Here is a 12,862-nt window from a genome sequence, read left to right on the forward strand (position 1 = left end):
AGACAATAATTATGTTATTTTGATTTATTTCGCTTGGGAAACACATTTCTCGTGTCGAAATAATTTATTTTTGTAAATAAAATACACAAATGTCACGTTGGTAACAATTATCAAAGCCTACTTCAAAATTGTAATAAAAGCCAGTTTTTGCAAAAAGAAGCTTTATTAATAAAAATACACAAATTGGGCGTTAATCCCGGTTTTTGCACACCCGGATGGACGTCCTCCCCATCACGACAATCATCCCTTCGTCCTGCAAGTCCTTCAAGGCGTCCTCGAACTGTTCCCTGGTCACCATAACACTGGACCCTTCTCTCATCTCCGCCAACAGTTTCTGGTAATTAATTGTGGGAACCTTCCCTTTACTTTCAATCAACTTCTTCATAGCTTGAGCCAACTCCACCCGCCTTTTCCTGGCCGCGTTGCTCAACCCCGTGGTCAAAATCCCCACATCAATTTTCCCGCTCAACGGATCCGTGGCTGATTGCTTCAACGCCTCGCGGTGTAGCCTCCAGGCCTCCTCCACGTCCTCGACTTGCACAACTTGCGAGAAACGGACTTTGGCGTGAGCTTCCGACAGGCGAATCAGTGATTCGAGCTGTCGGGGGTACGCGGAAATTTGCCCCCGACCTGAACCCACTTTCCTCATATCAACGTACGCCTGGATGAGCCTCTGGGAAGCCTCCTCGCTCAGTTTGGGGTGAATATGCTCCTTGGCGTACGCCAAATAATCACGAAGAATCGACATGTCCTAGAGAAAAAATTGTAATGATTGAAGCACATCAAGGTAAGTGTACCAGAATCTCGTCATCGTTTTGCTGCGGCGCCTTGTGGTAGAGTGAGACCAAATGCGAGGCTAATTTTCGGTCGAAAAGCTCGCTTTGGGGGTCCAAAATCAGAAAAATTAGGTCAAAGCGCGATAAAAGAGTGTGTGGTAGTTGCACGTTTTCGATTATGGTTTTATTTTTGTTCCATTGAGATTCGGACGGGTTTGCGGCCGCGAGAATTGAAGTCCGGGCGTTTAACTGGCAGATTATTCCAGCCTTGGCTATGCTCAAAGTCTGTTGTTCCATCACCTGTAAAAACTCTGTTTAAATTTTGATCAATTGCTAAACAATTCTCAACTCGCCTCGTGCAAGACACTGCGAGTCGAGTCGTTCATTTTGTCGAACTCGTCGATACAACAGATGCCGTTGTCGGCCAAAACTAGGGCCCCCGTTTGCAGAACCAACTGTCTAGTCTCGGTGTCTTTGGTCACATAGGCTGTTAAACCAACAGCTGAGGAGCCTTTCCCTGAAGTGTACTGACTTCGGGGAACCAAATTATAAACGTATTGTAAAAGTTGTGACTTGGAGGTTCCCGGATCTCCACACAGCAAAATATTGATTTCGGACCGAAAATTCGTACGACCTGACGTAACAAATTTTTTCTTCGTTCCGCCAAACAGTTGTAAGAGAATCCCTTTTTTGACGTCGGCGTTTTCGTAAATCGACGGCGCTAAAGCGTGAGCTAGCCGTTCGTAAATATCCTCTTTTTCTGAAAGGAGTTGTAATAATTCGATCCGTTCGGGTGGAAAACGATGGTCTTTGCTGGAAGAATAAGAGGGGAAGTGAGTTATTTTTTCACTGTGGTGTTTTTACCCGTCCTCCTCTTCGTATAAGCGTTTCGTGTCGATTTTACGGAAGTGGAGGACGTCAATGTGTGTTTTGTAAACCGCGCGAAGGTTGCGTTGTCGGGGGTTCACTTGAAGGGGTTGCGCTCGGTAAATCCCCGTTACGGTGACCCTGTCGCCCGGTTGGACGGCGTCCACCAGGTCGTTGTGGGCGAAGAGGACGACGGTGTGCGGGGTTTGGCCCGCAGGCATGTCGTCTGACCAAAAACATTATAATAATAAAAAAAAATAAAAAATTGTGCTTATGATTTAACTAGAAAACGTTTTTTTTATGTAACTGTAACGTTTAGTTAAGTGGGTAAGTGTTAAGTGTGGATTAAATAGAAGATAGATAATAAAAAATCTTCAATTCTTCCCGAGGTTGGCGACAAAAATAAATTTTTTCTTATAGTTCAAACAATTTTTTTCAGTGTAAAATATAAAAAAGTTGAAATAAATTAGAAAAGAAGAAATATCATGGATGAAGATAAACTGGGATCATCTTGTAGAATGGTTAAGAATAAAAAATAAAAATAAATCCGAGGAGAAAACATAAATTAAAAAAATACCCGGGGATTCCTGCAATTTGATCATCTGTTTGTCGGTGAACTGCGACCGATTGTGGACCAAAGTAAAGCAGTGATTGGTGTTACAACTGGTGCAAAGAGTGGGTTCGGTAATGCGCCCCCTGTCAATTTCCACAGTCGTTGTAAAGTTACAAACTATACATTTGAAAAATGCCTCTCTCATCTCAGGCATTAAATTCGATGTACGGATGACCATGCCAGTGATTGTGATCAACTGATCAATATCTGTGCAAAAAAATAAAATTTTATATTAAAAGATTTTTTTTTGGAAGGAATTTAACCTTCAGGGTTCAGGGCCCTCATATTTCGTGTTTTTTCCGCATTGAAGGGCCGGACTTGAATCTGGTGCTCCAATTCAGCAGCAGGATAACGCTCGTAAAACATTTCGTTGATCATCATGTCAAAAATTGGAATGACTTCTTGAGGATACGAAACCAATTGGCGGTATAAATTGGCGTCAAAAGTCTCAATGTGAGAACAGTTGACGTTCAAAAACGGCTCTTCGAGGGTGTTTATCTACGAAAAATAATTGCTACACGATCAAGTTTGTGATCAATGATTTTGAAATTAAGTTGGCAACAGATAAAAAAGACAAATACGATTGTTTTTTTTAAATTTGTCTGACGCTTAAATCTGATAGCATTGCCAACGTAATAACAAAGTCAACGCCTCTTTGATCATGATAAGGTTCGCACCTCGTCCAATTTTTGAAAATACAAGGGTTCGTTAACATTCATATCATCAGTTCTTTCATCTTCTTCCGCATTTGGATCAATAAACCGCAAAACAAACTGTTTGAACTTCTCTTTACATTCAGCAACTGAGACATTAGTGCCCCAAATGACCAAATGCGGGGCTGTACTGCCCTCATCACCCTCAGCAACCGGATCCAACTAAAAAAATCGAGTCAAAACGAGCTCAATTTTTGAAACAGTTGTTGAACCTCTCCTCCGACATTAACTTGTCTCATCCTCCGATCAGTCCTCACATCGGGCCGCATCCTAATTGGGGTCCCCCTAATCCCCGATCTGGGGGTCCTGATGGACCCCAAAGAGCAAGGAGTCCCGTAATTAAGTGGCGAAGATAAATCAATCTCGCTCATTGCCACCGGTGGGCTTGTGACCCCAGCCGGAGACGAGGGGATTTCCCCGCCGTCGGCGTCCAAATCACGTCGGGCTCCGCCCCAACGCATTGGGGTATCAATGGTGTCGCTTTTGGCAGGAGTTGGGTTCCGTCTGGGGGTCCGAGATGGGGTTTGGGGAGGGTCCTCACGAGCTGGGGTGCGGTGACCTCGAGGGGTTTGACCCCCGGCAGGTCTGCGTCCCCGAGGAGTGGGCGCATCATCGTCGCGGTTTGCGCGAGGGGTACGATGGGGGGCTGGGGAAGACATCTAATTTGGGTTTTTAGGTGGAGTTATCGCTGATTTAATCACTTACCGTAAATAAAACAACAAAAAATGTGTTGATAATGTTTTTTTACACAATTAACCAACTGTTGTTGCTGTAAAAAAGGCGGGAAAACGCTAAGTAGTTCGTGGAAGAGGTTGCAGATGACGCGCGCTTTGTTAATAGTGGCTAAAGTTTCAACGTGGTTTTAATGATTGTTTACCCCATTGTTTGTAAAATTAAAACTTTGTAACAATGTTGATTTGTAGATAAAAATTCTGTTAAAACCGAATTTTATAAAGTTTACGTTATTACATTATTTTCAAGGCTGCTTGGAGTTGCCTTAGCTACAAAGCCGCATGCGCACAGAATTTTGTTTTAAAAATCAAGTGGCTTTATTGTTTGTTGTGAAAATTTGTTGGTGTTTGTTGCTTAAGACTTTTTTTGGTGAAAAATCGTGCAGAATTGGTGTTGGGTGTGTTCCAGATCGAGAAAAAGGTAGGTTTCACATTTTGTTATTAATTTAAGGTCAAAATTTTGATGTTCTTGTGCTTGAGCTCCCCGTATTTCTCAAATTCGGACATTGTGAAAATCTTATGCATCTTATGCACTACAGCATTTAAACCTTTCTATTAAAGATATAACAATAAAGATAGCAATATAAGGCCCCAAAATTGAATTTTTTATCATGAATTTAACCCTACATAGAAAAAATGAATGGTATGCAACCAACATTACGAACGTGTAATTCTACAGTGAACGGACTACTTACTAAGTTAATAAAATTTTATTCAGAGAAAATGATTTTTACCATTAAATAGTAAAATATCAAAATGTTATGTAATAAATTTCATCAGGCACATACCATTATTTTGCTAAAATTTGTGGAAGGTAAAAAAAATTGGTATGGGTGAAATAAAACATTGTTTTTTCAATACATTTATATTTAAATTTTCACAGATGAAATTTGATTGGATAACGAATAACCATTACACCCTTCAAATAATTACAAAAAATGTAGGTATGTAGTCGTGAACACTCGATTTAATTAAAGGTAGGTAATATTTACAAGGCAAAATAGTTATTTATATACAGTTATATACAACATGTACAAATTCTGATATAATCTCTTATACGATATATAAAAAGTCGTATTTAAGTAACAGACTTGGCATTTATTTTTGAAAAAAATGATACATCGACGTATCCTTCAGATAATTTATAATTATCACATTTATTTTCATTACCTAGGTTTATGTACAAAATATACAAAAATAACACTCGTATAAATGAAGCGAATACAAAAACTTTCAGTAGGCAAAACGCATTTGACAAAAACGGCCTATACAACAATGATTTCCTTGAAGCTAGTAACATTTTCATAAGTTTATCTTTTTTACAACCACTCGCGACGACGTACACCAGCGAATAAAAAATAAGAAACCCCACCCTCACAGCACGTAAACCTTCCAAGATATGTTAATTTTGCCAAGCGTAAATAATTCCCGGAAGAAAAAAAGTAAACCCTTTGTTCCCAGTGAATTTAGCCTGTTGGTACAATTTCGTTGGTAGATATAAGAATACTTAAAACAATTATTGGAACCCTGTCTTTGGCAGCGTTTACAGGGAAGTCACTTGTCAAACCGTGCTTTCCCGCTTGTTCACCATGAGGGGGGTGTCCACCGAGGGCTCCTCTTCCGTCGTGGCGAGGGGCTGCATGGGTATGGGGGGCTCCCGGGGCTGCGGACGCGGCCTCTGCTGCGGATGGGGGCCGCGGTACGGCACCGGGTACACCCCCGGGGGCAGGTGGCTCACGGGGCCGTACTGCCACTGCTGCGGCTGGCGGGGCAGCGTGCAGGGGGCGTAGCCCCCCATCATCGGGGGCGGCGCAGCGTGCTGAAAAACAGATTATTTCTGGGTGCATTTATTTTACTTTAAGTGCAATATAATGAAATTGTTGTGCGGTGTTTCGATGCAGCATTTGTTCGCAATTAAAATTGTTGTGGTAAAATTAATTATAAAGATAGAGAAAATAATGATTGTAGTATCGTTCTTGTTAATGCGTCAATCACCGACCGCACAACTGCGGGTTCGAATAAAATGTGTGCAAAATAGTGAATTAATTGAAAATAGTTTTAATGATGGAAAATTCGGTTTGGAATTTAATCTGGGTCGAGCTCATAAAGAATCCCACACGAAGATTTATGTCATTGTTATATAAAACATTAAATATACGTTTTTCCCCTTTAAACGTTGCAATTTTTTCGTCATAATGTGTAAATAAAACATTTATAAATCTCGAAGCGACGTATATCCTGGGAATTCAGTGGAGTTTTTCATTCAAGGATGTCGGTTTTTGCACGAAACGGTTTCACCTCGAAAGCAAAATAAACTTTAATAAACCCGGGAAAAAGATCGTTTTTTAACAAAGCAACATAAATTTATTTTTAATTTGGAGCTGTGGATAAAAAACGGGATATCGATCGGGTGAAGAATCTACAAATTAGGATGCCATAGATTTGTGGCATTTTTTATAATAACAGGCCTCCGGGTTTAATAAAGCAATAAAAGTGTTTGCATTTTTTTCTCGTGTTTGTTTTATTTATGCGCACCGCATCAAAATGAAAAAGTAAAAAATTCCAAGAGAATCTCATTATTCAACTTGTTGCTTTTTTGCCGAAGGAATGATTAATAGATTTGGAGTTAAAATTCGGGAGATTTATATAAAAAATAAAAGGAGTAGCTACAATATAAATTTCGTTTTTTATTTTTGATTTATACCGAAAAAATCCAACATAAATCTTCTACATGGCTATATAATTCGTTGTATCAACAAGGATATTGTTTTCAGAAAAGCTCCCTTGTTTATGTTGCACGAATCCATTATTGACAATCCTGAGGTAACATTTGCGGATAATAGGAATGATTGGAAGTGGAGGAACGTACTTGTTCCCCAAAAACAACCACGTTTGCTTTACTAATTCTGAGCAGTTGTTAAATAACGAATATTCGTTAAACCAAATAAGATAAAACCAATTAGAATAAAATACTATTCGTGTTTTACTGATGCGAACAGAATCGAATTGATTGCTGAACGCTTTATTATTGCTTAGTTGAACTTCGAAATTTTTATTTGGCGTTTGTCTTTCTTTTTCTTGGGAAGAATGACCGCTATTGTATCGATTCCGCTTCCATAAATGCATTTATTGTGTCGGGAAGTCGGCATTAAAGCGATTTCGCGAACATGCCGATATATAAAAGCGATTCCAACATCAATAACGCGATTAGCACAATTGTCAATATAATACAACATCCAGTCGGCGTGTAAAAGGGTTCTTGTGTAAGCATCCCAAGTCCGATAGCATTGAATTTCCACCTTGGAACTTCCGATAGCAATATATAACCGTTCTTCGAGCAACAGTTCCTCTTTAGCCTTTATCATAGGGTGACACAGGCCGATGGCCACGTGAGGGGCTTTCTATCGATCGCGCAACTCCTTCGAGCTTCAAATTTAACATTTTTTAATTAATGTTTCGCTTTATCGCCACAACGGCCATAAAGACACCCGGACGACCTCGGTGACCTCACGTATACGCATCGACTTGATCCTGCAGCAACCCTACTATATTATCATTCCGATAATAAGCCAAAGCAAAGCAGATTTTGGACGGCAGGCCAGATAACTGTCACTCCCTATAAATTGTTATTAGGTAAAGTTGCGCGATTTATCGGCTTGTTTTGTCGAACCGCCATTTTCCCCAAGGTAGAATGGCGATTTTGGAAAACTTTAGACGGCATAATGCTTTTCCCAGAGAAAGTATTTTCAAAGTGGATTTCTATCGAAATTTGAGACAAGTGTAGAGCTTATGACCTTTTATAATTGCGTCGATTTTCTGTAAAACGAAACGGTTTCTTTTCTTTTTACTCCCGACAGCTTTAATTTCCTGATTGTATCTAGTATTTGCTTTAATCTCTTGGAAATGCCGGCGTTTGCTCACCATTTTCGATTGTGCGGCGAGTTCGTGTAAGGGCATTCCGTTGCGAAGTGTGCAGTAACCGATGTAACCGGCGTTGCCGCCCCCGCCGCCCCCTGCTGAATTGCCGGCTTGATGTAAAAGACTCCGACTGGGAGATGTTTCGATTGTGCTAATGTGTTGTCTTTTCCTGACGTAATCAGCGGTCTCGTCGGTGTCGACGGGCTGCGGAATTATGTCGGGGTTCTTCTCGTCGCTGTCGCATTCGCCTGCGCTTGAATCGTGTTTCGATATTGGACTGCCACCTGAGATACACAGCAGTGTCAATAAGGGGGTAATGGCGAATTTATAACAGTGGAAATAGGATTGGAATGGGAAATTGGCAGCAGGGGAAGGAGCTGCCAGGGTACAAATATACACAAACACCATCATCATAATTTTATGAATCGCTAAAGTGAACTAAAAAACTGACAGCAGTTCCTTTTCGTCGTTTTTCTGATTTCTCTTAGCTTTATTCTCTCTGAACAATTTTTAGTGAAAAATGCCGAATTCCAAATTCAGCTACTGTTCCTACAATTTTCCGGATACTTTCAGTCCTCTTGTAGTAACTGAGGTCTTGAATCTGAGCTCTAATAAGGTTTCCCCAATTTATTGACCTATCGGAATAGTTTCGAATCCAATACCATATTTAGATTGGCTCACAGTGTGTAGGCCTAATGATACAATAACCTGACACACTGTTGAGTTAATTAACTCTCGTATTACACTGTGAATACATATTATCAGTGTACTAATAAAGGGAGGATCAGGTCCTTGACAGTTCTGTGATTTCAGTTCTACGTTTGAGGTGCCAAATATTTAATATAGTGGTTTTTCCAGATGATTGGCAGCGAACGTGTAGTTTATTTGAATGAGCTCGACGATGAAACAGGTTTTAAGTTTTTCTTCAATCTTGCAAATGATAGTGGTCTTCTATGGCTTCTATTTTTTCCCCAAAAAACTGATTTGCTTTATTTTGTATGAGTAGCAGTTAAAACCTGCATTGTGCAAATTTGAAATAGCGAAAACGTGGGGCTGTGGGCTGTCACAATGCCTAGTTTCTCTAAATTTAGTCAAATAATTAATATACTTGAAAGGCTTCGTTAGTGCGTGTTGGAAAGGTTTCCATCCATGAATGCATCAAATTGATTCCCTGTGATTACTTTTTGATATCATTAAACGTTCATTTCGTAAAAACAAGGCAATTACGTTTCGGGAAACTTTTATTACGTACTAAAACATTTATTTTCTTTTATCATTTAAAGCCTACCGATTCTGTAGTGAAACGCAAGCAGAAACTTTGAAACTTTATCGATATAAAAGTTAATCGACTGACATAAAATGCGAGGCGTTATATTATAAAATATTTATATCCGCTGCTTTCAGTCGAAATTGCACTTTTTTGTTACTGTTTGTACGAGTTTTTGCCGGAAGGAAAACAGGCTTTTATTGCAATATTATTTTTTTAATAAAAAATCTCTTATTACCTCCCTTGTCGCTTAACGTCGGTCCGCTGGTGGAGCCTCTGTGTTCGAGATTTCCTCCCGTAGCCGTTGCATTTTTGTGTCTTTTCCTTCTGTCGTCGTTTTGAGTGCATTGCAAGCGCACCAGCAAAATCACCACGAGTCCGACAATCAAAAGCGCTGAGACGATTCCAATTAGGACACTCATCATCGGCGTAAAACGAAAGGCGGACCGGTGGTTGTCTGGAATTATAACGACCAATCTCGTTAAAGAAATGAAAAATGTTGTACATGAATGCAACGTTTATATTTTTCTAAGAGGACAATGGAAATAGTTGCAAAGGGATCGGGCCGGATTTTCAAGCAGCGATATTAAAAATGCACGCTATTTCTCCTCTCGAGAGTAATTTCATGGCGGAAAATAATTAAAGTGTCGCAAAAAGGGATGATGGGAATAATATTCGAGCCATACAGGAAATGTTGGCTCACTTTGCGCCTTTTCTATTATTGATATACACTCTGCATGTTTTTTTAATTTAGTTTTAATTATGGCCAGGCTGGAATCCTTTAAACATCTCGGATTTTCTCTTGTGTTTGCGTTTCGGGCCCGGTGTCCGATGAAACTTGGCAAGTTTCCTCGTGAAAGTCAAGTTACTTTGAGCTCACGTCTGAAGTTTTTAATTATACGTACCTTTTTCGGCAGTGAGTTGTTTTTCAGGAAGTCGTAGAGTGGCAGCTTGTAAGATGACCGGTTCACTTCGTCCTTTCAAGTTGTACGAGAACAAGGCAGCCTGGTATTGGGCGCCCGCCTCTAAAGTTGTCACTGAAAATCTCGGAACAGGGGATGAGAGGTTGCTTTTTACCTCCTGGCTGTGACTTTCGCGAACCTGAGAAAAAAAATTAAAAGACTGAACGTGTCTTCGTGCAACAACTCGATAAATCACGCTTTTAATTGGGTTTTGTTTTGCGCATTTAATTTCATTGTTGGGTCGTTTCAGAGCGACTTTCATTGATTTCGCTTAATTCAAATTGTTGTGATTGTCTCGTTTGCATCTAAACCCGGTTTTACTCACCTCTAATAGAAAGGACTGCGGCAAACCGCCATTAAAACCCTCCGAACATCTAATGGAAAAGGACGTCATGGAGATGTTGGATAGCGTACAGTTGTGGACTTGGTCAGGGCGTCCTGAAACAAAGTTTTATAATTTTTTTCCATAACTAATAAAGGCTAAGGTTTTGATTGAAAATACTTATTTAATAAACTAATTTGTTAATGGATACTGCTTAAAGCACAAATAAGCGAAGCGAGTTGAGTTTACATTTTTTCTTCTTTTTCAATTCTCTTCCATTTTTTCTCTTAAACGTGGCACTTTTTTGAATCTATGCAGCGTTTTCTTCTTATTTCTGATCTCCACGACGATAAAAAGTTGTAAAAAATGTGCAGTTCAGTTGCTGCGAGTTGTTTGAAAATTCTTCATTTGCTGTGAGGCGAGCAAATTTTCTCCGAGTCGTATTTTGTTGACCGTGTGTCGCATAAAAAGGGAAGTAAGCAAGTGGAAAGTAATTCCTCGGTTGGGTATAAAAACAGGGGACGGGCAGGCGTCCGGACGAGAGGATAAATGCATGCATAAGACTGCTGAATCGGACAAATATTTTAACTCCTGTGGAAAAAAGCCGTCGACAAGAATAAGAAGCTGTCCGATCCTGATGTATCTATCGGACAAGAATCGGCGAGTAAACCGACCGTGAACCAGAATAAACGATCTTAAAGGCCGTGCATTAGGATTGCTAAACTCCACGACGAAAATTTTATTACGGAAGTCGTCGGGTTTTATACTTCCACGGGGCCTGCAACTGTGAAAATTTACACAGGGATTTGCCGAGAAAAATCACGCTTAGTTGGAGGAGGCGAAGCATTAGGAGGTTTTACCATGAGAAACCTACATATGGATTTACGAGGACACGGCAACAAGAAGCCAAAAAATTGGGCGATTTTTCCTCTTGCGCGAATCAAACCCCTTGCTTAATTATTAAGGCGAGTCGTTCGGCTTTCAGGTAAATTAATTAATATTGCAGAAGGCTTCTTTCGAGTAATTTATTAAAGCAGCCCTTTTGCCGACGATTAAAGTTTCAAACTCGTTTTGTAAATACCCCGAAACTACTCCAATCACCGGTGGAAAAAACTGGCGCATTTTTGTTTCATAGCAGAAATGATAACACCATTCGTGATTTTTAATACTCGTCCGAAATGAAAGCTTCCTCTCGCGTCCTTAACTCTGTATAGAGCAGGTGTGTGTTTGTTCGTTGGTTAATTGGCCCGTTCGGTTTTCGTATTTCTCCCGGTCTTAGCTCTTTCATTCGGTTGCGACAATATTTCTAAATCCTTCGAGCCACTTCAGTCTCTCCGAGTGCTTCTAAATGTGTAGGTCTCCAGATATTACTTTTTTATGAGGAGACTTGAAACAAAGAAGTTTATTCCACTTTCGAGGTGAAATAGGGTTACGTATGAATAGAAATGATTGGCTTTAAGACGAATCTCGTAAAGGAATTTGTGTCTACCTTACTTTATAGGCTTTTATTTGGCCAATATCGGGATCGGGACGGATTTGCTCGCTTCTGTTTGTTCAGTGACGAATGGGATGAAACGAATGAATTACTAACCCCTTAGATTAGTTAATCTCGTAATTAATTGTTGTCGCCAGGATTATGACGCAAATACCTTAGAAAGATAGTGGGCGGCTTTGTTACTCACTTCCCTATATCAATATGAAATTCCAACAGTTACGCCACAATGCCTGAGTTTAACGCGAATTTCGCACTACTGGAGCTGAAGTTCATTTATTTACCCGGCGCATCCACCATTTTTAACTTTTCCAAGACAGTAAATAATTAACCATGTACTGCTTCTGTTTGGCATAAGCAGTATAAAATTATGCGAAAATATATTATATGCACATTTAAAAAGGAATTAAACCACTAAATTAAGGTTTAGGGAGGTAGAGGGAGCAGGAGAAGAAGTAAAAGGACAAAATAGTAGATTACAGAATGGATGAAAAAAACAAGTTGCTTTTTTTTATTTATTTATTTTGATAGGGATTTTGAAACAGATAATTTAAGGTTATTAGAAGTGGAGGGTCAATGCCAATTGTTGGGTTTGTGTAGTTGGGGTTTTGGTCTTAGCTCCGATGTAGATCGGCTTGTCGCGGATTCATTGGGGAGGTCTTGGGCCCCATCTTGTCTTTGCGGCATTAATCGAGTCGCTGTGCATTAGTCACATCCGCCCTTCTTGTAAAATTCCAAAGGTCGGATTTTACAGTTTCCCAAGAAAGTTTATTGGCGCATATCCTCGTCGTCCGGGCGTCCTTTATGCATGATTTAAAGGATGTTCGAACGCTTTATACCGGCTTTACTCTAGTTCATATATAATGCCTATATGAATAATTTGCGACCTTAAGCAGGGACTTTATGTGGTCGCATGTACCGCATGATTAAACACGCACGCGGCTCGCCGTCACATGCCATTTACCCGAACCTTATCGTGCAGTGTTGCCAACCACCGAAGCTGCTTAAAACTCCAACTGATTGACAACGTTTCCGAAGCATTGTGTTCTAATCCGCTGATACAATATGAAATATGGAACGGCTGCCTGAACGGCTAAACTGTTTCCGAAACGGCGTGGGAGATGGATGGGAAGGAGGAATTCGCGATGTTACTCCGCAAGATAACACGCCGAATATGTAAATTATTTATAGGGAGCGCTCA

The 12,862-nt window shown here is 40.2% G+C and overlaps 3 protein-coding genes across 3 annotated transcripts in view; 1 reads left to right on the plus strand and 2 right to left on the minus strand.

Annotated features, from left to right (window-relative positions):
• Positions 1-144: 144 nt before the first annotated feature.
• Positions 145-3,832, minus strand: dpa (disc proliferation abnormal). The gene is made up of 9 exons (XM_968578.5): positions 3,675-3,832; positions 3,182-3,628; positions 2,934-3,131; positions 2,520-2,754; positions 2,221-2,463; positions 1,641-1,869; positions 1,130-1,589; positions 798-1,076; positions 145-751 (listed from the first exon to the last, which is right to left on the minus strand). The coding sequence occupies exons 2-9, from the start codon at positions 3,626-3,628 to the stop codon at positions 191-193; spliced, it is 2,652 nt and encodes an 883-aa protein (XP_973671.2). The 5' UTR covers positions 3,675-3,832; the 3' UTR covers positions 145-190.
• A 159-nt stretch (positions 3,833-3,991) lies between these two features.
• The window catches only part of LOC662231 (cell growth regulator with RING finger domain protein 1), a 172,925-nt gene continuing 164,054 nt past the window's right edge, over positions 3,992-12,862 (plus strand). The window contains exon 1 of the mRNA XM_064355799.1: positions 3,992-4,121. The gene's annotated coding sequence lies outside the window, so the exon portion shown is untranslated. The remainder of the gene's footprint in view (positions 4,122-12,862) is intronic.
• side-VII (sidestep VII) overlaps positions 4,547-12,862 on the minus strand; it is a 100,113-nt gene continuing 91,797 nt past the window's right edge. Inside the window, exons 11-15 of the mRNA XM_968512.4 lie at positions 10,173-10,285; positions 9,791-9,986; positions 9,124-9,342; positions 7,622-7,902; positions 4,547-5,519 (exon numbers count right to left, since the gene is read on the minus strand). Coding sequence (XP_973605.1) covers positions 5,262-5,519; positions 7,622-7,902; positions 9,124-9,342; positions 9,791-9,986; positions 10,173-10,285 — 1,067 coding nt within the window. The 3' untranslated portion in view covers positions 4,547-5,261. The remainder of the gene's footprint in view (positions 5,520-7,621; positions 7,903-9,123; positions 9,343-9,790; positions 9,987-10,172; positions 10,286-12,862) is intronic.

Source organism: Tribolium castaneum, chromosome 3 (genome assembly GCF_031307605.1).
Source record: "Tribolium castaneum strain GA2 chromosome 3, icTriCast1.1, whole genome shotgun sequence".
Taxonomy (NCBI): domain Eukaryota; kingdom Metazoa; phylum Arthropoda; class Insecta; order Coleoptera; family Tenebrionidae; genus Tribolium; species Tribolium castaneum.